Here is a 24257-nt window from a genome sequence, read left to right as displayed (position 1 = left end):
TTCAGTTCAGGTTGTGCAGAAGAAGAGGACAAAGACAAAGAGAGATGAGGGGAGGAGAGAAATACGAGGCAAGAAAAGATGAGTAGTGAGAAGACAGACAGCAAACTGACTTACAGACAGCTCTTCAAAGTGTGCTATGCTACTATGCTAGACCTGTTTATGTTCAGTCAAAGTGCACCAGATGTGGTTTTTTAAGTCTTCAGAGGGAGGATGCCCTCAGACCCCCCTACTATGGTTCTTTGGGCTAAGCCCCAAATTATCTAAAATCCCAACAACGCCTCTGGATAAATGGAAGGGGGCACAGGAGCATCCTTGGTTAGGTAAACATTATCCCCTGCCCCGCCAAACTCCAACTCAAGAATCTGGTAATTAAATGTTGCCTCAATGAGATTTCTACTTTTGAAATTGGTTCGCCATCATCTTCTTCCACCAAAACACACCACAGTGGGCGGTGAAGGACAGAGTGAACTGGTCAGTTAGAAAGGTTGGGATTTTACTGGAATACAGTGCCGCTTGGTGGATATGCCAAATTTACCAGAATATCTTAAGGATTCGTAAAGTCTTAGAATAAGATAAGCACGGCCACAAGAAATTGCCACATTTTGAATGGAGTTCATCGTGACGTACTTTCCATAAGGAGAGAGAACGGAGCGCGCCGTTCTGCTTCCCGCCGGGCTAAACGAGTCTACAGTTTCTCAAAGTGCATTTAAGGCTCTCGGTGGATAAACATGACTGTCGAGCCTGAGTAAGATATTGTGTTAGCTCAAATTGCACATAGTCGCGCTCACCTTTCCATTTGTCGGTGGCTCTTGGATATAAATATTGCTCATTCCGCCGCTGAGGTTGTGTTTTTTGTGAGCGCAAGAAAAAAAAAATTAGTCTCTTATGCTGACATTTAACGTTATAGTGCGAGAATTGAAGAAATATTGTTTATTATGTTAGCTTGCTTTACAAGTGACAGACATCATACTTTGCTAACAGCCATATTGGCAACACACGAGCTTATTGTTTACTTCGAGTAGATGGGGGAGACTCATTAGGAATATTATTAATCTTTATGATTTATTTTCACAATGATGGTTACATGAGTGTGTCTTCTGTTCAGAATATTTACTGAGTCATTTATTTAGACAGTTCTCAATTTACCAAGTGTGTTTGCGACAGACCAATACACCGTTATAATTAAACTCCCTAAAATCCTCTTTTGGTTTGACCCAAGTGTTTCATTATAATCGACCCCTAGAAACAACAAACCAACATACTTCCGCTACAGCTAACTTGTGTAAATTACATAAAATGTGAGAAACAAACACATTCTCAAATTAGAGAATAATAATTGTTCAGGATTGGCAAGTACATGTTTTACCAGACATTTTATTTTCTCTAATCCAGCCGACTCAACAACAAAGTTTGTCGGGACACGCCAAATAGCTGCCATGGTAGCAATGGTTGTTACAACATATATTATTATATTATATATTATATATATATATATATATATATATATATATATATCATATTTATTTATTTATGTATTTATTTTTATCTTTAGTTTACTGTGCAGTTTGTTTAATAAAACTATGGATGGCTCGCTGTGGTGTCTGCGTCTGATCAGTAGGGACTAGCAGAAATACGACTTCCATGTTATTTCTTCAAAATAAAATTCAGAGCTCTTATTTTGAATATTTTGAGTCTCTAAACTGGATGTCTTATTTCTGCCACTACTACTACTACTACTACTACTACTACTACTACTACTACAACAACTACTACTACTACTACTACTACTACTAGCCTACTAATAATAATAATAATAATAATAACCTCAAACCCTAAATAGTCATAGAGCACGCCGTGACACTTAATAGATTGGTATACTTATTGAAGTGTTCAATATGCATGCAAACAATTTGTGAACAATAACCAATAAAAGTCTGTGACAGTCTGTGCATGCTTCTGCAGATCCAGAAGCATGGGAAATGATGTAACGACTTCCTCTGTGCTCCTTCGTCATCAATTCTGGAGAACCACTTTCTGCCTTTTTGCACATTTTTTCCACTAAATTTGGTCAGACAATTTTGTGGGTTGTTTATAGGGCATCTCAGATAAAATAAATAAAAAATGACTCCAGTATTTGGTTTTTCTCATTTCTTTACTGTGCAAAGTAATAAAACAAACTCTTGGGTGTTACATAACTTTAACTTTGAAATAAATCGTAAAATTTGGATTGTGTGTTCACTCAAAGTCCACTAATAATAATATTATTATATTTTAATTGAGGATCTCATAACAGTCAATAAATGTCAATAAATACAGAAAATCAGACAGAGAGCAAATACATTTCACAGCACTGTCTATTGGGCCATATAGTCCGCACCATGCCATCGGACTGGCTGGATTTTGAGGACAAAGCATGTTTCTGATAAATTATTATGTTCAGAGTTTTTGGAGCAGTAGCTGCAGTCCCAGCTGTTCTATAAACTGTTGTCCAGAACATTTGCAATGTAAATGGCTGTTGTATGAAGCCTGCAGCTCCTGACATCACAACACATAATCACATTTAAAAACAGCAATCTAAACCTGTAGATTTATTCCTATGAGAAATGTGTTGAAGGTTAGACCCTTCCTTAATGTCAAAGATAAAGAGAGCTGGATTTGTCATTGAATGTGCTGATATGGGAATACAGTCACATGGCTGCAGGCTTAATCCTAATTATGAGTTCAGTTCAGTTTGAGTTGCGTTGCACTGACACCGGGTGTGAGACTTGCTTGGGACTTTTACTTGTTTTATGTGATTTGAACAAGGGTGATGTCTGTACCTGCTGGCTTATAAAGTAAAGTGGAAAACTGGAGAATGATCTGAGATGTCTGGTAGGAACTGTGTGGTAATGCATACAGTGTAAAGCACATTCTCCTGCATCAGCATGGTGTTTGGGTTTGCCCTAACAAACCATCAACGTGAGGCCAAACAACCCCATAATTTAAATATCTATCCGATAAAGCAACTGCGTGCTTGTAGTCAATATTTGAGAAATGAAAGATGAGGTGAATGGGTACATAACCTTGATACTAATATTTAGTCTGACACTCACACTCTCAACATGTTTAAGAAGAGATTGTATAGAGTTAAATCTGAAAGAGACAGGCATATTGTTATCAGAAGACAACTGCTTTAGATTTCTGTTTCAGTTTTTACAGCACTGGGAAAAACGTAGTTTATTTCCTCGATTCATACTCCAATCCAATTGGCGGCGCTAATGCACCATAAAGTGGTTTGCCAACCGGCCAAAAACAAAGAAGAAGAAGAACGTGCGCAGCGCAACGCAGCGCGCGCGCCGAACGGACGTAGGACAACACGGAAAAGTTGCAACAATGGCGGAGGCTGTAACCAATGTGGATTTAAAGCGAAAAGTACAGGACCATGAGGGTGCCGGTGGAGATGGAGGTGGAGAAGGAGAAGGAGCTGGAGAAGAGGAAGAGTGGGTCGGACCCATGCCGAGCGAAGCCACACAGACAAAGAAAAGGAAAGGTTGGTTCTGGGGTTCAGTTGGCCAAACTGTCGCCCATATACAACTCCTGCTAAGGCCAGAGCGAATAATGCTAACATAACGACATGTGTGGGTGTTTTGTTTTTGTCAGTGTTGGACTATGAGCGCGTCTACCTGGACAACCTCCCGTCAGCTGCAATGTATGAGCGAAGCTACATGCACAGAGACGTTATCACACACATCGTTTGCTCCAAGTAAGTGTTGCTCCAAGTAACCTGACCACTGCCTTGCACACTTGTTTCCTTTACTTCATTCACTTGATATAACATGTAAGTTTAATAACAATGATTCAAATCCCGTGTGTATATCATGTGCAGTTCAAATTATCATATTCAAGCAAGCTGGCTCCTCCAGTCTCTGATGAAAGTCTTGTCTTTCCCCTCTCAGGACAGACTTCATCATCACAGGCAGCCAGGATGGCCATGTCAAATTCTGGAAGAAGAAGGAGGAGGAGGGAATCGAGTTTGTGAAACACTTCCGCAGTCATCTTGGTATGAATGGAATCCATCAGATATTATTTTGGCAGTGGGTCAGGAAGAAAAAGATAGTGTCCTCCTGGCATTCAGGCTTTCTGGTGTTTGTACAATCCAGTGTACACCCAGATAAAACATGTATTGTGGGATGGGTCATGAACTTGTTGTTGCATTTTCTGCAGGTGTGATAGAATGCATTGCCGTCAGTGCCGAAGGGGCCCTTTTCTGTTCTGTTGGCGACGACCAGGCCATGAAAGTATATGATGTTGTCAACTTTGACATGATCAATATGCTGAAGCTGGGGTAAGTTTGAATCACCCAGGTTGCAGTGTGTAAGCATGAAAGACAGAAATGGATATTTGGTCGTGCAGCGTGACATCATTCAATATTCTCTGATATGACCATGTCTCTCTGCAGCTTTCACCCAGGCCAGTGTGAATGGATATACAACCCCGGGGACGCCATCTCCACCGTGGCCTGCTCCGAAAAATCCACAGGGAAGATCTTTGTCTACGATGGACGGGGAAGCAACCAGCGCCTCCACACCTTCGACAAGATGCACTCCTCGCCGCTCTCCCAAATCCGCCTGAATCCCAAATTTAGGGTCATCGTCTCTGCCGACAAAGCGGGAATGCTGGAATACTGGACTGGCCTCCCAAACGAATTCAGGTTCCCCAAACACGTGGGTTGGGAATACAAAACGGACACAGACTTGTATGAATTTGCAAAACACAAAACCTATCCCACCAGCCTCGCGTTTTCATCCGACGGGAAGAAAATGGCCACTATCGCCTCCGACCGGAAAGTCAGGATCTTCCGCTTCCTGACAGGGAAACTGATGAGGGTGTTTGATGAATCGTTAACGGTAAGTTCTGACAAATCTTCTCAGCCTGGATCACTGCTGAAGCGGCTAATTCACACAGGACCTGAGCTTTATGCTTACGGCACCTCCTTGATTTATTATGCCTTAGATGTTCACAGAGCTGCAGCAGATGAGGCAGCAGCTGCCTGACATGGAGTTCGGGAGGCGGATGGCTGTGGAGAGGGAACTGGAGAAGGTGGACGGTATCCGCTTGACCAACATCATCTTTGACGAGACGGGCCACTTTGTCCTCTACGGCACCATGCTGGGCATCAAGGTCATCAATGTGGAAACTAATAGGTACATCCTAAATGGCTGCGTTCACACAAGGGTTATTAGGCTTGTTATTAATTCCCCCTAATGGACACACTCTCAGAAAGTAGAAGATTCATGCACTGGTTGCAGAAGCTATCTTGGAATTAAAGTGTTGATCTGATCAGTTTGCCTTATCAATTCATATGACCTGCCCACCCACTGATCCTAGATCAGTAGTCCTACTCTTAGAAACTTTATGCACAGGCGCCATGGCTTTTCCAAATTATAATATGAACAAGAGGTGATGCAATTGCTTAATGTGTCAGAATAGCGTCTTGGCTGTAGTTTCTAATGCAGTGATCCTCAGTAAAACTGTTGATTTGTTGTTGACTCCTCCCACCTCCCAGATGTGTGCGGATCCTGGGGAAGCTGGAGAACATCCGCGTGGTCCAGCTGAGCCTGTTCCAGGGGATTGCCAAGGCTTCGAACGTGGCACCCACCATTGAGATGAAGGCGTCCGACAACCCCGCCTTGCAGAACTCCGAGCCCGATCCCACCATCTTCTGCACTGCGTTCAAGAAGAACCGCTTCTACATGGTGAGATAGCTCCACGTTCAATCCGAGACGATACAGCGAATGTTTTTTGTCGTACTATTACATATCTCAATACGTCGTTTTGTTTTAGTTCTCGAAGAGGGAACCGGAGGACACCAAGAGTGCGGAGTCGGACAGAGACATCTTTAATGAGAAGCCCTCAAAGGAAGAGGTGATGGCCGCCACGCAGGCCGAGGGCCCCAAGAGAGTGTCCGACAGCGCCATCATCCACACCACCATGGGAGACATCCACATCAAGCTCTTCCCTGTCGAGTAGGTTCCCAGCATCACAGCTTTGTTCATAATTACTCATGCAATTATTAGTATCCATCCAGTTTTTTTCTCTGATGATGACTATGCTTTGGAGCGATAACTTTAGTCTCCTGTCGTACACTTTACATCTCAATGTATGAATCGTTCTTCGCTTTCTAACGTTTCTTAGATGCCCCAAAACTGTGGAGAACTTCTGCGTTCACAGCAGGAACGGTTACTACAACGGCCACATATTCCACAGAGTTATCAAGGTAGGTTGATCTTTCATCAGTAACTCTGTTGTTGTTAGCGATGCTTATTTTCTTCAGTCAATAAGTAAACGTATCCAGACGTGATGTCTTGAAGCCCTGTCTGAAGCTTTATGTCTGTGATGTGTTGCGTACAGGGTTTCATGATCCAGACGGGAGACCCCACAGGCACGGGCATGGGAGGAGAGAGCATCTGGGGAGGAGAGTTCGAGGACGAGTTCCACGCCACGCTGAGACACGACCGCCCGTACACGCTCAGCATGGCCAACGGAGGCCCCGGCACCAACGGGTCACAGTTTTTCATCACTGTCGTACCCACCGTAAGTCGCCTGAAACACTCGCTGACCTGTGACATTTTTATCCTATTTTGAATTCTCTGTATCAACACGTGCCGTTGTTCTTTTCAGCCTTGGCTCGACAACAAGCACACTGTGTTCGGAAGGAGTGCGAAAGGCATGGAGGTCGTCCAGAGGATCTCCAACGTCAAAGTCAACCCCAAGACCGACAAACCGTATGAAGACATCAGTATCATCAACATCACCATAAAGTGATCATGCTTCTGTTATGTCCTGTACAAGCTGTTTTTTTTTTTACCAAATTGTGAGTCATTAAAAATGCTTTCATGAGTCTGTATTGTACGTAACATCGTCTGTATCTGTCCACACCTCAAAGGGAAGCCTATTCAGAATGAGTTGTTGGTTGCTCCTGTCTTCACTGGAAAACTCCAGTGAAGCGCTTGTCCTGTTAAGCAAAGATTAAACATATGTAATATATAGCACCATATTCAGTTGCACTATGAAAACAATGCATGAGCCAAAAAAACACTAGTTTGCTAAATTAATCAGTACAAAGACCCTTTGAAATATATCTAAGTATTCCCCACTGTCTCCTGTAGAGTGTAAAGCAGCAGAATCCAGTGGTGCAGTGTTACCATAAAGAAATAGCAACTAACCAGTCACATAAAGTCAATTTATTTTATTTTACAGCATCACATTAATTATGAATAATTTACAAAAGCCATTATCAAGTCCACTGGTAACAAAGGTTTTCATGTGCACTGTGCTTCTACATGTTTCAAAAACAAATGGGCAAATTTCACAAATTGAGAAAGTATGGAAAGGCTTTTCACGCATGCTTTTTTTTTTTCTTTTCTTTTTTTACATAGATACAAGTATTAAACATTACATAGCAATGAGAAAAATTAATTCAAACCAAATGATGGCTCCTCAATAACTAGCAGAAGACAAGTGTCGGTGTTAGGTTAATGCTCGACTAAATTTCACATCTACATTGATACTTAAGTCTGTTAATTAAAGGTGTAACGTGTCATAAGCACTCCAGACAGATAAAACAGGACTCATGAGATAGATGTTTTCACAAGACATTTTTGCAGTGAGATTAATACTTGGAGTCTACTAAGAAACAGCAGATAGTTCATTTGCTTCCAAATGACAAGATGTATTGAGGCAGCAGACAAGTGCATTCGATGAATCCTGCGTGCAAGATACTCCACAAAATGGAGGCAGAATTGGCGCATATAAACTCTTCATTTCTCACAGCAGCCTCATTTCAAAGTAACTTCCCCCTTCCCACGCATAAATAAGTTCAGTAAACTGTTTGTTCTGTAACAGAAACACTACATTCAAACCAAAACAATGTACATACATCAACCCAAAACCCAACTGGTGTGCCATGTCAAGACCAGCTATGGCATTAAATAAGCTCATACACTCAAAAACTTTTACAGAAAACAACTGAAAGATGCAAAGTGTTCCCCATAAAACATCGATTCCTATTGCTTACATAAGACATCAAGGCAGAGTGAGAACGCAGCCAAAATCAGGATATTAGGATGGTCTAAAACCACAGAGCAGGCATTGATCTGGCCAGCTGGAGGCAAGCCCTCTGGCTTCATTTACCCCTTAATGAATATACTGAACTGAGCAAACAACATGTCCATCTCAACTACCTGCAAATATATTGGATTTCATTGGAGGCCATCTGTAAATAGTCATTTTATAATTATCACTTAGGAATATTATCTTGTGCTGTCCAAGTCTACTAAAGAACAGAAAAGGTACATAAATGATACTGCCTTTAAAATACAGACCAGTATGCATTTATGATCCCTTGGTAATAAGATTACTGTCACATATGGTGGTTATGATGAGTAACATATGGGATACAAAATACAGATACAATTCACTTTGTCAGGGCACAAGGAGCTTTTCTAACATTTTACTGGACTTAAGTTGACTAACTATAGATGCCAGATGCGCAGCTCATCTCCTAAAAGGGTTAGTCAGAAAAAGAAAGGACAAAAGTAAGCAAGGTGTTAGACCATGTAAAGCTGCCTTATAAACTTAGCTTTGTAGTGTGGGTTAAGTAGTCTTAACAAGGTTAATAAGTTTCCAAGAATGCTTAATTTTTTTGTTGGGTCAGTGAGCTCACTTCCTGGAGGTTTGGGTCCATGTGGCGATGGATGGTGACGGGGTGAAGGCGGTAGGACAGACTTTGCCAAGATGGCCTCTCAGTTTGTTGTGATGTCGTTTCATTCCATGCTCATTTCTCCCATTCAATGCAGTTGGATAAAGAATGTTACTTTTTTTTTTTGCTTGCACCCACCACGTTCTTCACAATGGTGAAAGTACAAGGAGAGATGAGGAGAGAGGGCCACTGTAGACAACTGAGAAGATCTGGTTGATGGAAAAAAAGGATGGAAGGCTTAAAGCCAACAGTCTGGATGCCTGCTCATCTGAAAATTAAGGGGTTGGATGTAGTGAGAGAACTGGTTGGGGAAGGGATCTCAGGTCGGGGGGCTTGGTAAATTAAGTCATCGGGGAAGGAGTGAAGACCAAAAGAGCGATGAGGAGGGGAGGAGACATTTAGGCTACGTCAAGCACACCGGCGGCCACCAGCTGTCTGGAGAGCCAATCCAGGCCCTCGTGGAGGCCCATCCCACTGCGGGCGTCGCAGCCCTGGATGTGCCAGCTCCTCCCACAGCACAGCTTGTGTAGGCTCAGCAGCTCCGTCATCTCCTCCACAGACACGGCCCCGGGAACATCCTGCAGAGCCGACAAGATGCATCTCTCAATATGAGCTCTTTACTGATGCCCAGCTCTGTCACTGAGCTCAACCATAGTCATATATTAGAAATATTCACCCTGAGACGCTGCATCTCTATCCTATGATTCCTCAGCTGTATTGTGTGTATGAGAGTATAAGCTGTCTCACTGTAATTTGTCCTGGCACGGGATTTTTGTGCAGTACCTGTTTGTTTGCGAAGATGAGCAATAAGGCATCTCTCAGCTCCTTCTCTGTTAGTAGCTTGGCCAGCTCACTATGGGCCTCCATCAGCCTGTCCCGGTGACAGCTGTCAATCACAAACACCACCGCTGCACACGCACAAGAGATAGCAAGGAGAGGTTCAACATAACCCTGTCACCAAAACTAGCCACCATTCAGTGGGGATAGAAATTATTAAATGCCTCCTCCATGAATTTTTAAATGTGCTGCAAAGTCATAAAAGTGTTCTATATTCTGTTAAAATAAAATGAACTTATGAAACTAGGGTGAGAATTGGGGGGAAAAAAGAACGAAACAAGATCATTTTCAAACAGACCCACTTTTTTTTTAAAGATATTTTTTATGGCATCTCTGCTTTACTAGACAGTACAGTTGTTAGAGACAGGGATCGGGGAAGAGAGAAGGTATAATTAATTTTAAAAAAATGATGCTATTCAATGTCCAAAAACTTTGACAATGTAGTAAGATGTGGGTTGAGGTCACAAACATTTCCAAATATCCACATTTTGGAATATTGAAGTTGAGTCAATGTTGATATATAATGGGGGAATATTTCAATGGGGAATATGTCAGTGACATGTATAGAAAGACAATTTAGAAAACATTCATATTTTTCATACAATGTTGTATTACTTTGTTGTCATGTAGTTTCTCATTTTTGATTCAATTGTGTCATGACTTATCTTGATTTGTTGTTTGTGACATGGCTGTTCTGTATCACCTGCGCAAATTAGCAGTTTTCTTTCTTTCTGTGTTTTAACATTGTGTAAATCATATCTAAACTAAGCAGTAAGTAAAGCATGGGAGATACCTTGTGTGTTCAGGTAGTAGTGCTTCCAGAGAGGTCTGAGCTTATGTTTTCCACCCACATCCCAGATGGTGAATTTCAAGTTCTTGTATTCAACTGTCTCCACATTGAAACCTTGAAAAAAACAACACTGAGTTAAAAAAAGAAACCTAAAGAAAACAACAATACAACATGAGTTGATGTTATTATGAATGCATTTACCGATGGTTGGGATGGGCTGCATGAACTCGTCTTGTTTCAGCTTGAAGAGGATGGTGGTTTTTCCAGCTCCATCCAGTCCTAAAGTTACTACGCGGATCTCCATCTTTGGACCAATGTGGACCCGGTTGTCCTGCAAAACACAACATTTTGTGACTGTAATGCTACATACTGGAACAAACTCAAGCCCTTTACATTTGATCGAGAAGTTTCCACTTGGCCTATCAATGCAAATTTCTAGGCAGCTGCACCGAGGAGTAAACATTGTGTGAGTGTGTGTGTGTGTGTGTGTGTACCTTAGTGAAGGTGACGGGGATGCCGGCGTCCAGCTGAATGTGATCTGCCAGCTCAGTGAACTGGTGCTGCTGCTTCTGAAGGGTCTCGAGCAAACAGTTTATCTCCTGCTTCGCCAGCACAACTCTGCAGTCGTCCTGCAACAGAACAGAGGAGAAACAGCTAAACAAATAACCCTGCATTGCATGTATATTGTTTCCAGTAATATAACCCCCCTATTCCAAACCTTTCCTTTAACTGGGAAACATTTTACTTGAAATAGCGAAACAATTCCAGTTATTTTCAACCTGGGCCTTATTTTCCTAGTTTCTGCCATCATGACGATTGATTGTGTTACAAATTTTGTCATTTACTTCACTGTAGAACTTTATGTACCTTCAGTTCACCTGAAGCGCTGCTCTCCAATACACACTCTAGGGCCAAACCAAGCTCCAACTAGCCTGGTGGCCATTCAGTCTGAATATCAGGCTAAACTCCAACAGTTGAACCCAAAACACAATGAAATTACATCTTTTCATGTTCTGAGAGGGCCTTTGAGCTACCACACAAGACCCAGCAGGCTCTCATGTTTGGCATGGTTATTGCTAAAAGGGTTATTTTGAGAGTGGAAATCAACCTCCCCTCTTCGCTTCAAGAATTGGCATGGTTTCCTGTTTATATTTAGAGGAGATAAGGTACACACAGCTAACTCTCTCACTCGAGGTTTCTGAAGATCTGGGGACCCTTCATCGATCATATTAAGGGGCGGGGTGTTTGATGTGTGCGCTGATGAGTACGCCCCATTGTACATTTTATTTGTTTATGTTAATCTAATCTACTTTGCATTTATTTTTCCATTGCATGTTCACTGGTCATCCTCTGACCGTGGTTATATATGATTTCCTCTGACCTCAGGACAGTTTTGGATCTGGTGGACACTCAGTTCTGGCAGCAAGGACACTGTTGACGAGGACTAAATTACAAAATATAAGCAAATTATGCAATGTACTGTTCTTACTTCCTAATAATGTCACAGGATTTCGGGATATGTTCCCACTTACAGAATTTGTGGGCAATTCAACCACAAATACACAACTTTTGATGTCTTGAACATCGAGTACAACAAAAATTTCCCATCATACACTTGACGAATCAATCTCGTCCTCTGCTTGACATCCAGTGTAAATCTATATAACGATCACTAATTTTTTTGCATTATAACAGTCGCAATCATGTATAAAACACACCATGTCAATAGTAATTCTACTTTTGCCTATCTACCCAACATTGGCAACCCGGACAGAGCAGTATATTGTGTTATTTGATTATATGAAGATGTACTTCGCCATGCTGGAAGTGGATTTTAGCAAGACTTTTAGCTTAACCTCCATAAAACACTGCAATGGACTTGCCTACATCCGATTTTCCATTACCTGAAAGCTGAAGAAAAGTGGAGGAATGAAAAGCTAGAGTGGAGTAAGTGACGGAATTTTGAAAACAATCACCATGATGGCAAAAGCTAATTAACCGGAATTACCCTTTAAGGCAGCACTTTTTAGACAACAGTCATTGTTCAGTAAAGTGAACTATCCCAGCTGAAACTAGGCTTAAGACTACCAACATATTCTATGTATTTTTATCTGCAAATAACTAACTAACTTTGAATATGTAGATAGATACAAATCTGCAAATCCTAGAAATTCTTCCTCATCATTATTCTTCCTTTACTTCAGTCCATTCCAGTAATGCAAACATCTTACACATTTTATGGCCAGTAAACTACTCCATTCACTGCCAAAACTTGCAACTATGCTGCAACCTTTTACAATTAGTTCAAAGCTCAAGATATAAGAGTCTGACACTATTAGCACAACACCATCACTCACTCTGCCTCACATGCATACAACAGGAATAACCAATATTACAAGCACAAGAGAACCGCGCTAAGCAGTGGAGGATGACAGAAGCATCTGTATGGATATCATAAACTATAATAGCTTGCAAATACTGTAGGGGAATTTATTTCAAATGAATGATTTCTCACGCTAACAATGTGAATACATTAAGATCTGAAGCAGTTAATACATACCCAATACCCAAATAAAAACCATGCATTTGCTACCATTTCAATTATGTTTACAAAGCCTGAAAAACGCAGTGCAGTGAACACAATGCTCATCACCTCTCCTACCTGTTGCAGTGTTTTCTCACAGTGCAGGCAGGCAGTGGAGACCTGAGACAGCAGGATGGTCATGTCCTCCTGCTGCTGCCTCAGCCAGATCAGCCTCTCCCTGACATGAGCGTCCACCACACTCAGCGCCATCTCCTCCTGCCGGCAGAGAGTCTCATGGAGGTCCGCAAAGTAGGCCCGGACACAGGAGCGGGCGCTCTCCGCTGTGCCTGGGACCTGGTGGAGACACACAGCAGATGTTTACGACGGTGTCACCAATTAATACAGAAATTATGCGTCAGACATTGGTGGAGAAACAGAGATTATTCAGTCAGCTCCAGCTTCATTCAGGTCATTTTTCCATAGTTTCTTACTGCATTTCATCTCTTACATGTTCGGTGTGCGCCATGCCAACCCCGTCCTCCACTATCTGCTCTCCTCCCTCGATCTGCTGTACGATTCCCACCAGCTTCCTCGAGTACTCGGACACTTCCTCGGTGAAGGTGCGGATGCAGTGGGCCATATCCAAGATGGATGCACGGATCTGATTCGCTTCGGTCTCGAGAACTGCATGCTGAAAACGGGAGGGGGAGGGGCATTGATCATATCTCTGATTTGATTGGGGGAAAAAAATCTAATATGAAACATGCTTTTAAGTACTTTCATACCTTATGCCCCTGGTGCTTGCCGTACTCCTTACACACACAGCACATGAGAGGGCCGGACTGACAGGGTTCCTCCAGACAGACAAACTCGATGGCGTGAACCTGATGCTGCGGGCACAGGGTCTTCTCATGAGGCTTGTCAGCCAGGGGCACGCGACGGTGTTTAGCCAGGGTGCGGGTGGAGTGGGTGAGCTGGGAGCACTCAGCACACAGGTGGGTGGCACACACAGTGCAATACATGGAGGCTGTGTGGCTCTCATCCTCGTCACATCGAATTATACACTAGAAGAAAAGTTCACGTGAGGACGATGCATCACTTGTCAGAGTCTATAGGCAAAACCAGAGTAATATCATAACGGTCTTACTTCTCCCATGCCTTTCAGGGCATCCTCCGCCATTCCTGACTGGTTGGTGGCGCCATTCTGGAGTCGCTCCAGGAGCTCAAGCAGAGCAAAATTCTTCTTCAGACCCCAAACTCCAGAGTCCCCTGAACAAATTAGAAAAACAGAAAAACACGTCAAGAAACAATGACACAGAATTGTAAAGATTTTCACCCTCAATAAAGAGTATCTATGAGTCAGAAAGAAGTGAAAACCCATACACAGCACCATAATCGCCTCCTCAGAATCAACTGGTTACACCTTTAGCAGCAATAACTGCACCAAAATCCTTTCCTTTAATAATTGAAAAATTTCGGCCCACTCTTCCATGCAGAGCTGCTTCAAATCAGTGACCTTTATGTTTTTGAGCTTGAACTGCATCTTTCAGGTCCTAGCACAACATGACAATGGCATTTATTTAGGTGTGGACAATACAAAGTATATTGCAATAATTTCAGGATTCACAATATACATCACTATTTTTTCTAAGGCTATGCTGCAATTTAATGAAAAGTACTCTATTTGCAGACAATGGTTAAATGCAAGTTAAATAATAATTTAAAGATTATTATGATCGGTCCAAGTAGATTTTCAAATAAGTACTGCATAGCTTCCATCATTAATACATTTAAAAGCAAGACTCAAATATAGCTCTGACATAGACCAGAGAAAAATCACTTGTGGTAAAACATTGTAGTTACACCTTTATACCAGTAGTGCTTCTCTAGCAAGACTAGCAATGTCTTTTGCTGCCTTCAGTGCTCACAGTAAGCTCCAACTTTGCATAAATCCCTGTAATAGAAGTAGTTCTTTTGGTGATTTTGTTTTATTTTAGATATCAGACAGTACAGTGCCAGTAACAGAATTAGGCAGATTTGCACATCATGCAATTGAAGTTTAATTAATGTATTCAAAAATATGTGACAACTAAAAGTTAAAACAAAGACTGAAAATAGAAACACAATACTAATTATTTTGATACAATAACAGTTGTTGAAATGGCTTCCATGCTCTCCACCCCTTAAATGTCAAATCTCAACAACTCTATGCTATGATAGAAGATCCGGACTTTCCCGTTCATATTTATCCCTCTGTTGCACTCAACTCATCATTATATTCCTCACAGCACTTGAAGGAACCATTGATGATCCCTTCGACAGTTCTCAACAATGCAGTTGAGCAAGATGTTGAAATGCAATTTTAAGCTTGCAGTTTAGTAGGAAAGTTACAAAGTGACTTTTACCATGTTGGTAAAAAGTTCAACTTTTGACCATCTGTTCCAAGACTCCTGAGGATAATCCAGGTGCTTTTGGGAAAACTTAAGATGAGCATTCAAATTTTTAAGTGAGCAGTAATTTCTGCCTTGCTACTTTGCCATGAATCCCACGTTCCCCAGCTGTCTCTCTGATGACGGAGTCATAACACTGACCGTAGTCAAAGGTAGAGAGCTGCAGATTCTTGGATGAGGTTCTACGGTTGTGTGTGACCTCTGGAACTTTTTCTGCCTTGCTCCCTGAGAGATTTTGGCAGGACGGCCAGTCCTGCAAAGCTTCACTACTGTCCCAAACCTTCGCCATTTGGACAGTGTCTCTGACTGTGTTTCTGTGGCGCCCCAAAGCCTTGGGAACGGTTATGGAACATTTTCCAGACTGACAGCTGTCAGCAACTTTTTTCTGGAGGTCTTCAGGTATTTCTTGGCATCATGACAAGCCTCTAGAACCGGTATGCCTACTGTATCACTGTAATGCTCAGAGCTTGTTCATATTGAGCAGGGCTGGTCCAAATCAGGCCTGACTGTTGACCACAGTATTATCCCTTTAATTAAATTGAGTCAACTGAGGGGGTGATTATTTTTCCACACCTTGACATTACACGTTTGATTACCTTGCAGCTGCACATCAAACAAATAATAGAAGCACCAAAGTTTGGTCTCATTTTCTTTTCTCCCAGAGTCCCTTGGTAACTTAAAACAACATGCAAAAGGACCTGATCTGACTGCAAAAATGCAGAAAACTGGGCAGGAGGTGAGCACTTTTTCATGGTACTGTACTATCCACTTAATATCAGGCTGCCCCTTACTGTGAACAAGGACACTCACCCAGCTCAGTGACCTGCCTGTCGAAGGGGCAGCGGACCGCTCTGCCATGGAGGGGCAGCCGGGTCAGACAATCATGGCACACTGTGTGACCGCAGAGCAAAAGACGAGGGACCTTGTCCCCTTGGAGAGAGAAGACGTCCTCACACACACCACACTCAAGCACCTGCAAATGAATACACAATTTGATCAGTTGATTAGCTTGTCAGAACTAGATAACACTAATATCAGTTGTGCCAGGCTTTTCTATGTCAGTCACGCTGCTGGATTAACAGATCAGAGACTACTCTCTTGATACTAGGTGTGATAACCGAGAAATACTCAATAGCTGCCATCTATTCCACATTTTTTGTGTAAATGCAGAGGGATTCTCTATATTGGGCCAGAATCAGCCAGAATCAGCCAGAATAAAGGAGAGTCAATTAGACTAAGAAAGACACATCTAACATCACATCTAAAACACCTATGATGAGCATCAGCTACCCATTTGACGGACGGGGAGTTTCACTGCTGTTCAAGTAACTACGATGCTTCAGAGACCTATGCAGTCACCTTGACTGATAATTTCTCAGATGTTCGACCCTCCTTGGTCGCTGCTCCTAGTCTTGGTATGAGACATTGAACAAATTATTTGTTGACGTTTATACACTATTCAGAAACGGAAGGAACAAGAGATACTAACGTTTGAGACTGTCAAGTGAAGTTGCTCACATCTCTGAACTAACACGCAGGAGCTGCAGTGCACCTCTCTAAACTGGCACATCAGCGACAGCTAGTACAGGCGCCTACTAGCGATGGTTACCCACCGACAGTGTTAGCATGTTGCGGGCAGGGAGGTACACAGGCCAGGCGTGGACCGGACGGAAATACGCAAACATTTAGCCAAGTTGACATTGTAATAATTGCATGGTTTCGTCGTAGCAATTCTTATGATACAACTTTTAGAGACAGCGTTTTTTTTAATTGCAGGCAGAATGACTATGTTTGGCACTCACTGACGCCAACGCAGCAGCATTCACCCAAAGTCAGAAGCCACGAAAGCAAACCTGCTGTCGATCGTCCATGCAAGCTGATAACGCAATACAACCATTACAAACGTTAACCTATTTGACGAAGTGATATTACAACCTTGACTGTGCCTCCACCGGCCCCCCTCCCGTGCCGAACACACGGCTCCATCGTCGCTACGGCTCCCTGCTTGTTTATCCCTGCTGCAGCAGCGGCCATTCTCCGACTACAGCAGAGAGGAGCGACACGGCGAGAGCGAAATGTCACATTTACTTCCGTCTTTGCTTCGATACATTTATGCAGACAAGACCCGACAAGACAGCCCCCGACCAACAGTGGGTCCAATATGTTAGATAGACACATTGGATTTCGTTATCGTATCCCAACATTGAGTTCCCTGGTAAGATGCAGATAGTGTAACGCATATTAGAAGCATCTTCCTTCGAAGTTGGCGAAAAACAATCTAACTTTGATTAGCAGATGCTCCCATGTTGCGCATGCGCAATATCACAAAGTCCGACGCTGTTTAACGACTACCTAACTAAAGCCAAGAAAAGTCACCACAGCGATTAGCACTCATTGGTGTAAATTGTTATCAGATGTATAAAATCTAAATTGGCCATTGTTTTTATGTAGCTCATGTTGTTTGTATATAGGCTACATATGCGTATGAGATCGCCTACACGTATATGCCGGAGGAGATTATTTGATTTTCTCATGTTTTATAATATCTTTGACTACAACGTGAGTGAGAGCCTTTTGATTTTCGTGTTTGTTTTTACTTCTTATTTTACTGATATAAGGCAGGCATCTCAGACATATTGTTGCCCAGGAAATCAATTGATTCTTCACAACATAGTGAAATTGAAAACTAGCTACTTTAGGTAGCCTATAACTGCCATACTGTCACGTCTCATATCTGTACAATGAAATATGAAGAAGGTCAGTGAGGGGCTAAAGTGGCACCAAACCCAGGTAGGCTATGGCAATGCTCAAATTCCATATGTGAAGAACTAAGCATGCTCAAATCTAGTCCCGTGGTTCAACTGGTAGAGAAAGGCACTAACACCGCAGGGTTAGGGGTTCAATTCCCACTTGGGCCAACCATGCTAGTGAGGCATGCACTCATGAGCTGCTTTCAACAAAAGTGTCGACCAATTAGCCTGTTTAATGTTAAATGCTTGGTAGTAAAACATTATGTCTTAAGGTTATGTTTTACAGATCTTTTTTTTTTTTTTTTGTCTCTGATGACTTTAATATGCCAGCAAAAACACTGGAAAAGAATAGATTCTGTATCTCAGAGTGATCAATCTTTAAAGAAAATTTATGATCATTTTCCTTTCTGGTACTGTCTGCATCTGCCTGCAGTACATAGAATTCAAAACATTTGGATTGGTCTCTAGTAAACACCAAGTTTCCATTTAATTAATCGCTGTGCCTTGCTGCTGCATCCCCACCAATTTACTGTCGTCTTTGTCTAGAGACCTTCCAGACTGTCCAGAGAGACTTTCATGTCCTTGGGTTCCCAGTAGGCTACAGTGCTTCTCTTGCACATATGTGACCAGGTCAGTCTGCATACACACTTATACTGTTCAGGCTTCACGGGAAACCCAGTCACCTGCAGAAGTAGAGTCAGATGTTTCTCTCAAAGCTTTCAACAGTCAGCAGGTAGTCAATTTACACTATAATTTCATACTCTTATGCTGTTCAAATTCAAATGGAAAGGAATGTCTTACATTGAAAGATTGAAAAAGCAAAAGTTGTATGCAAGTAGAAATTAGGCCTGGGATAGGCAACCATGTGCCGATAGTACTGGAGTGTCTGCAGGTTTTCATTCCAACCAAACACTACACCAGGTGATTCACTGATTAGTTCCTCCTCCCTGGCTGAAGGTGTGTTAATTAATAACCACGTGAAATCACCTGGTGTAGTCTTTGCTTGGAACGAAAACCTGCACACACATGCACATGTCCCCCATAACACATGGTTATATGTCAGTGGCTCTGTCAAGCATATAAAACCGTATAACCTATATTACATTATAATAGCGCTATAAAGCTGTCTCATACTGATGACGCAATGTTTGTGCGTCTGCCTTGTTCGTAACTGCCGAGCGCGGAGGGACAGTTCAGGTTCCACAACACTGCGGCCACCGCTGCATTTTTAGGTAAATGTCTATTTTACATTTTAGCAGTTTAAGCAAAACGGTCGCTTGGCATGTTGTGGTTTTTGGATAGATGCGGTTCGCGTGGGATAAAATGCGAGGCCTCTCTGTAATGTTTGGAGGGGAAGTCGAAACAAGTCAGCCAGTCTTCCTCTGGGCGGGCGGCTCACTTGGAAGCCGCACAGTCGTATTTCTATGGATAACTGTTTATTTTTTTGTATTTGAAATAACGTCATTCCTTCTCATTCCTCTTTCCCACCGCCAGGTATCCTTTACCGATGGCTCAACAAGCACAGCAGCCCGGGCCGCTGCCCACCGCGCCCGACTCCCCCGCGGTAGTGGTAACCAGTAATGTGCAAAAATATGCCATGAAGAAAAAGAAGATCCTCAATGCTGAGGAGAGCGAGCTGTTTGAACTAACTCAGGCAGCAGGCATCACTGTGGACCAGGAGGTCTTCAAGTAAGTGTGAAGATAACCAAGAGAAACATGTGACTTTATTATATCTGAGGTAAAGAGAGAAAACACATTCTCCAACTCCTCTTCTTGCCCTCCCAGGATCATAGTGGACCTGCTGAAGATGAATGTGGCTCCTCAGGCAGTCTTCCAGACTCTGAAGGCTATGTGCGCGGGCCAAAGGATAGCTGATTGTAGCGGAGAGGCTTCAGCTGCCTCCCACCCTGCCAGTACCACAGCAGCACCCACAGAGCACAGAGGTTAGTGTCTGAAGTCAAGGTGGCACAGCTATAATATTACACTCAAACTTCAAGCACTGCTTATCGACTGCATGGCCAATGAGCTTCAGCTTCCATCCCGGAAGCAACTGATCAAATGCCACATGTGATTGGCTGCTTGTGCAGACTCTTTCTCATCTGTGATCTAGAGTAACGCTCAACAGAGAACCAGTCTAGCACATTAGAAATGCCTTTTTTAGAGGACTGCTTTTATACTTTCAGTAAATTTAAGACCATGTACTCTAAGGGAAGAGTATATTCTTAGATGATTATTTGCACTTTTACTTGAGTAAGGCATTTGTGTTCTTCTACCACCTTGATCACACATTAGAGATGAACAGTTAGGCTAACTGAAGAAAAGAAAAAAAAAATCAATCCCAATATGAATTTCTGCAATTTCCAAATCACAAAGGCTGCAATGAATTGCTTAAGAGAGAGGCATCTAAAATGGACTTCTAAAGAAGATATTTTAATGCCCAGAGTAATCTTTTGTCCATGATGTACAATATTAGTGAAAACCTTACTCAAACTCGGTCAATCCTGCACACATACATTTGTTTTTGTTTTTTTTACAAAATAACTTTAAGCAATTTTAAAGTTCTAAAAATTATGCAGAGAATTTTTTGATCTGCTGAGAATGTTACGCTGAGACTACAACTGATTAAAGGTTGCATGATGTTTGAGCGTAGATTCTCTCTACAATATGAAAGTGTAAAGAGCTCCAGGTAACCTGTGATCTGCCAAGAACCTACTGTCAGCTGGTTATAGCTTTCAGAATTGTTTTAATGTCTTTTTGATGGACCTTGCCTTTCAGCCTCTTCCAGCCATTCTTCCTGTACTCTTTGCTTCCCACTTCCCCTTTCAGGCATGTGAAACGATCACATCCCTCACTGCTATTTACACTAGAAGTTCTTGTCCTGCAACTGCACCACCTAACCACCCCAACTAACTCAGTTCCCTGTTCAGTTCACCTGATAGTGTTGTTTTCCACTTAAATGGAACTAAAGACAAATGTCACGTTGCTTTCTAATTCCTCTCTTATCCCCTTGAATCGTATTTTGTGTGTGCCTTTTTGTTTCCTGAAGAAGAGGATACTTTGGTCTCTAGCAAGAGCCCCAAGCCTCCTGCAGCGCCCCCCTCGGCGTCTGGCCCCAGAGCCACAAGGGTCAACACTAAGATTGTGGTCTACGGCCCCCAAGACGCTAGCTCTCCTCACTCTCAAGGTCCCCTCTGCTGCACTGTGTCCTGCGTCTCCGTCTATCTGCCTGCTTGCCGTTCTTTTTAGATGCAAGTGTTGTGTACATGTACTTGTAACACCGAGTAGGACTGAGCCAGAATGACATGCTGTGTTTTCTTCATTCCATGATTATGCCGAGGAGTGGAGACTGTGTGTATGCATGATCTGCATGTGTGTGGACTAGAGTTAGAGCCTGCCCTTGGGTGTTGTCAGACTTCATCATTGTCATATTGTCATACAGGTGGACATATTCACTCTGTATTTTTTGTATAAAGTGGCTAGAAAGGGAAAAAAACACAAACCTTTACCACCTTTAAACATATTTTCACTACTTAACCGACTAATATCTTTAAATTACTGGTGGCTTCATGATTCTTTGATGGAACCTGGCTGATGATTGATCCCATCTAATTTATAGTTGTTGGAGCAGTATGCTGCTTGTCAGCATACTGTAGGGTCTTTCCCCCAAATAGTATCTGAACCACCTTTAGCTGACATTGGTTGATAGTTTATCAAAACACTGTTGGCATTTGATGACTGGTTATTGCAATGCATCACTAACTGTAGTAAATGGAGCTGCCAGTCATATGGTTGTTTCTGAATGGCTAACATCTGAGGATATCCCAGTTTGTGTGGGACAGTCCTGGTGTGAAGCTACATGTCCCAGTCTGCCAACAGATCTCTGAGATATTAGTGTTTCAGTTTTTACTATTGCTCTTTGCAAAAGCAACTCCCATGCCCTTTATCTTAGTGACACTGTAACAATTGCGTGTTTTGCAACTCTCATTTGCATAGATACCCATTGCCTCATTAGTGATATGATGGCAGACCTGCATGACGTGTGCAGATTCATCAAGGTAGTAGAATACTTGTTGATTACAACAGTGTTATCTAGTAAGAGGCAGATTGACAAAAATGATCTGAAATGAACGGCACTAGTGAAAGTTTCTAAAACCACTGAATTATCAATAAATATGACACAAATAACTTGAACGACTTTATTGTAGAATGTGTAAATATTCGACTTAGTTGGTGAAAGAACACTTTCTAGTCACTTTAAGATTCATGCTACAGTCAGGTGTGCAATATTTGTAGATGTGTACTACTGAATGCAAAGCTTTTGACTAAATAAAAGAAGGTGAGAAATTGGAAATGGCCTCTCCTCCATATGTGAAATGACAGTTATAACTAATCCTACTGTCTGTCATCCTTCTGACACAGTGTTCTCATGCCGTAGTCTTCCTTCATCTTTTTTTTTTTTCTGTTTTACCATCATATTAGAGGTTTGGTCCATCTGTGAAGTCACCATGTTGCCTGGAACCTGTGAAGCAACATTCTTAAACACTTGTTCATTTCTACCATTCCAAGTTTGTGCGTTTTGTTGTTTTGTGTCAGCAGTGCGCAGTAAAGCCGGAGTGAGCCACAGTGAGAAGAGCAGAGAGGTCTCCAGCCAGAGAGTGCAGCGGCAGCCCAGCGCCACTAGAGGGCAGAAGACCAAGAGCTCTGGCAGCAGTAGTTCCTCCTCACAGATAACCTCTGCGTAAGACGGAAGGGTAAATTATACTTCTGCGCCCAACGGTGCGGCATCGCCCACAGAGGCTGTCGCTGTAGCTTACCTGCACCTCTCCAAAAACGTAACCACACGTAGGGCGTCGCAAGACCGCAAGAACGGTGATTGGCCCGCTTCATATTTCCTCCTACCTGTATCCGGTTGATGCCTGCTGATAGCGAAGACAACATGGAGTAGATGGAAAATACATGAGCTGAGGAGGGCTGTAAATGTATTGTATATATTTGTAGGACACTGCATCCTCAAATTATAAAGATTGCCAGATGTCACTGAATTCATGGTGAGAAATATCCCAGAACATGAGCTTCAGAGAATGTAAATACCACTACTTCTTCAGTTAGTACTTGTGTGTTAACAAAGCACGCCACTGCCGTCTAGCGTTTCAGTGGAGTACCTGCACAATCACCGACGCAGAACCATAAATGCTCGCACCTACAGTTTGGCGCAGAAGTACAATTTTCCCTTAGACATACCACAGATCTTTTGTAATTCTTTAATTTATTCTATTTTCATGTTTTACCTTCTGACAAGCAGGTTCAAACGTTTCCTCATTCTCATACTGGAAGCTGTTTTTGAGTGAGCAGAGCCTTTCGTCTAGTTGCCACATACTATTTTCAGTTTGACAATAAAAAATGCACATGTTCAATGTCAATCGTTTTTATACACAGATGAATCTTCACCAGTGATCTTTTTTTTTTTTAAAACGTATTTCTAGTTTTAACATGAAAGAAAACATTGTCTTTTCAATGTCACTTTTAATAGTACTTATATTATTGGGTTCTCTCTAAGAGAGCTGTCATAGTCTTAATTGATTTTTCTGTCCTGTAATTGTGAGCAGTTGTTTTTCAGATGCAGACCTGTGAGACATGGGGTGCATGTGCTTAAGAGTTGGACTTTGATGCTCTGGTCTCCTCTGTGATTCTGAGTTGGTTTTCTTTTATCACATGGGGGCAGTAGAAGCACATAGCAGTTAAGGTTGCCAGATCAGGCCTATTTGGCACATTTGGTTTTTCAGCGTTTCAGGTGGTGGTGCCTGGTGCTGTTTGGCATCATTAAATAAAGCAAATCTAAAACTGGAAGAATTGTATATATGTATTTTATTTTGTGTGTTTTAAATAAAGCCTCTACTCATTCACAAACAAAATGAGAGTGTAGCCCATTGGTGGTGCAGAGAGTGTGTGTGTGTGTGTGTGTGTGTGTGTGTAATTGTCTATGAGCCAGGCTGCAGGGCTTTATGTAGCTGCAGGTCTTTTATGTGGCCGTTTGTCCTGTTTATGTGTTCCTGCCTCTCCTCTCCTCTGCGCTCTGCATTGATGGCAGTGTGCCTGTAATTGATGGCACCATATTGCTGTGGTGTAGCAGGTTTAATGGGGCTTGACAGAGCAAGGGAAAGCAGCA

The 24257-nt window shown here is 42.3% G+C and overlaps 3 protein-coding genes across 5 annotated transcripts; 2 read left to right on the top strand and 1 right to left on the bottom strand.

Annotated features, from left to right (window-relative positions):
* The first annotated feature begins 3347 nt into the window (after positions 1-3347).
* LOC139664056 (peptidylprolyl isomerase domain and WD repeat-containing protein 1-like) lies at positions 3348-6876 on the top strand. Of its 2 annotated transcripts, XM_071542874.1 has the most exons (12): positions 3373-3427; positions 3470-3529; positions 3640-3742; positions 3936-4039; positions 4204-4324; positions 4439-4886; positions 4993-5183; positions 5546-5735; positions 5824-6005; positions 6175-6256; positions 6391-6573; positions 6661-6876. In XM_071542874.1, the coding sequence occupies exons 1-12, from the start codon at positions 3373-3375 to the stop codon at positions 6802-6804; spliced, it is 1863 nt and encodes a 620-aa protein (XP_071398975.1). In that variant the 3' UTR covers positions 6805-6876. The 2 variants fall into 2 exon arrangements, with proteins under 2 accessions (XP_071398974.1, XP_071398975.1); XM_071542873.1 differs by having other exon boundaries at positions 3348-3529.
* A 361-nt stretch (positions 6877-7237) lies between these two features.
* Positions 7238-17375, bottom strand: LOC139664053 (E3 ubiquitin-protein ligase TRIM23). The gene is made up of 11 exons (XM_071542868.1): positions 17277-17375; positions 16152-16314; positions 14039-14160; positions 13677-13955; positions 13400-13582; positions 13030-13245; positions 10862-10996; positions 10569-10698; positions 10371-10481; positions 9524-9648; positions 7238-9318 (listed from the first exon to the last, which is right to left on the bottom strand). Exons 1-11 carry the CDS (start codon positions 17373-17375, stop codon positions 9139-9141), a joined length of 1743 nt encoding a protein of 580 aa, XP_071398969.1. The 3' UTR covers positions 7238-9138.
* A 1880-nt stretch (positions 17376-19255) lies between these two features.
* mzt2b (mitotic spindle organizing protein 2B) lies at positions 19256-23991 on the top strand. Of its 2 annotated transcripts, XM_071542876.1 has the most exons (5): positions 19256-19323; positions 19586-19780; positions 19877-20034; positions 21138-21275; positions 22688-23991. In XM_071542876.1, exons 2-5 carry the CDS (start codon positions 19599-19601, stop codon positions 22831-22833), a joined length of 624 nt encoding a protein of 207 aa, XP_071398977.1. In that variant the 5' UTR covers positions 19256-19323; positions 19586-19598; the 3' UTR covers positions 22834-23991. The 2 variants fall into 2 exon arrangements, with proteins under 2 accessions (XP_071398977.1, XP_071398978.1); XM_071542877.1 differs by lacking the exon at positions 21138-21275.
* The last annotated feature ends 266 nt before the right edge of the window (positions 23992-24257 follow it).

The sequence above is a fragment of the Centroberyx affinis genome, unplaced genomic scaffold, assembly GCF_046629955.1.
Source record: "Centroberyx affinis isolate AG114_WGS23_722 - 3 ecotype Tasmania unplaced genomic scaffold, CSIRO-AGI_Caff_v1 ptg004200l_1, whole genome shotgun sequence".
In the NCBI taxonomy this organism is placed as follows: domain Eukaryota; kingdom Metazoa; phylum Chordata; class Actinopteri; order Beryciformes; family Berycidae; genus Centroberyx; species Centroberyx affinis.
The sequence above is the reverse complement of the archived record's forward strand: the minus strand, read 5'-3'. Positions and strand labels throughout refer to the sequence as shown.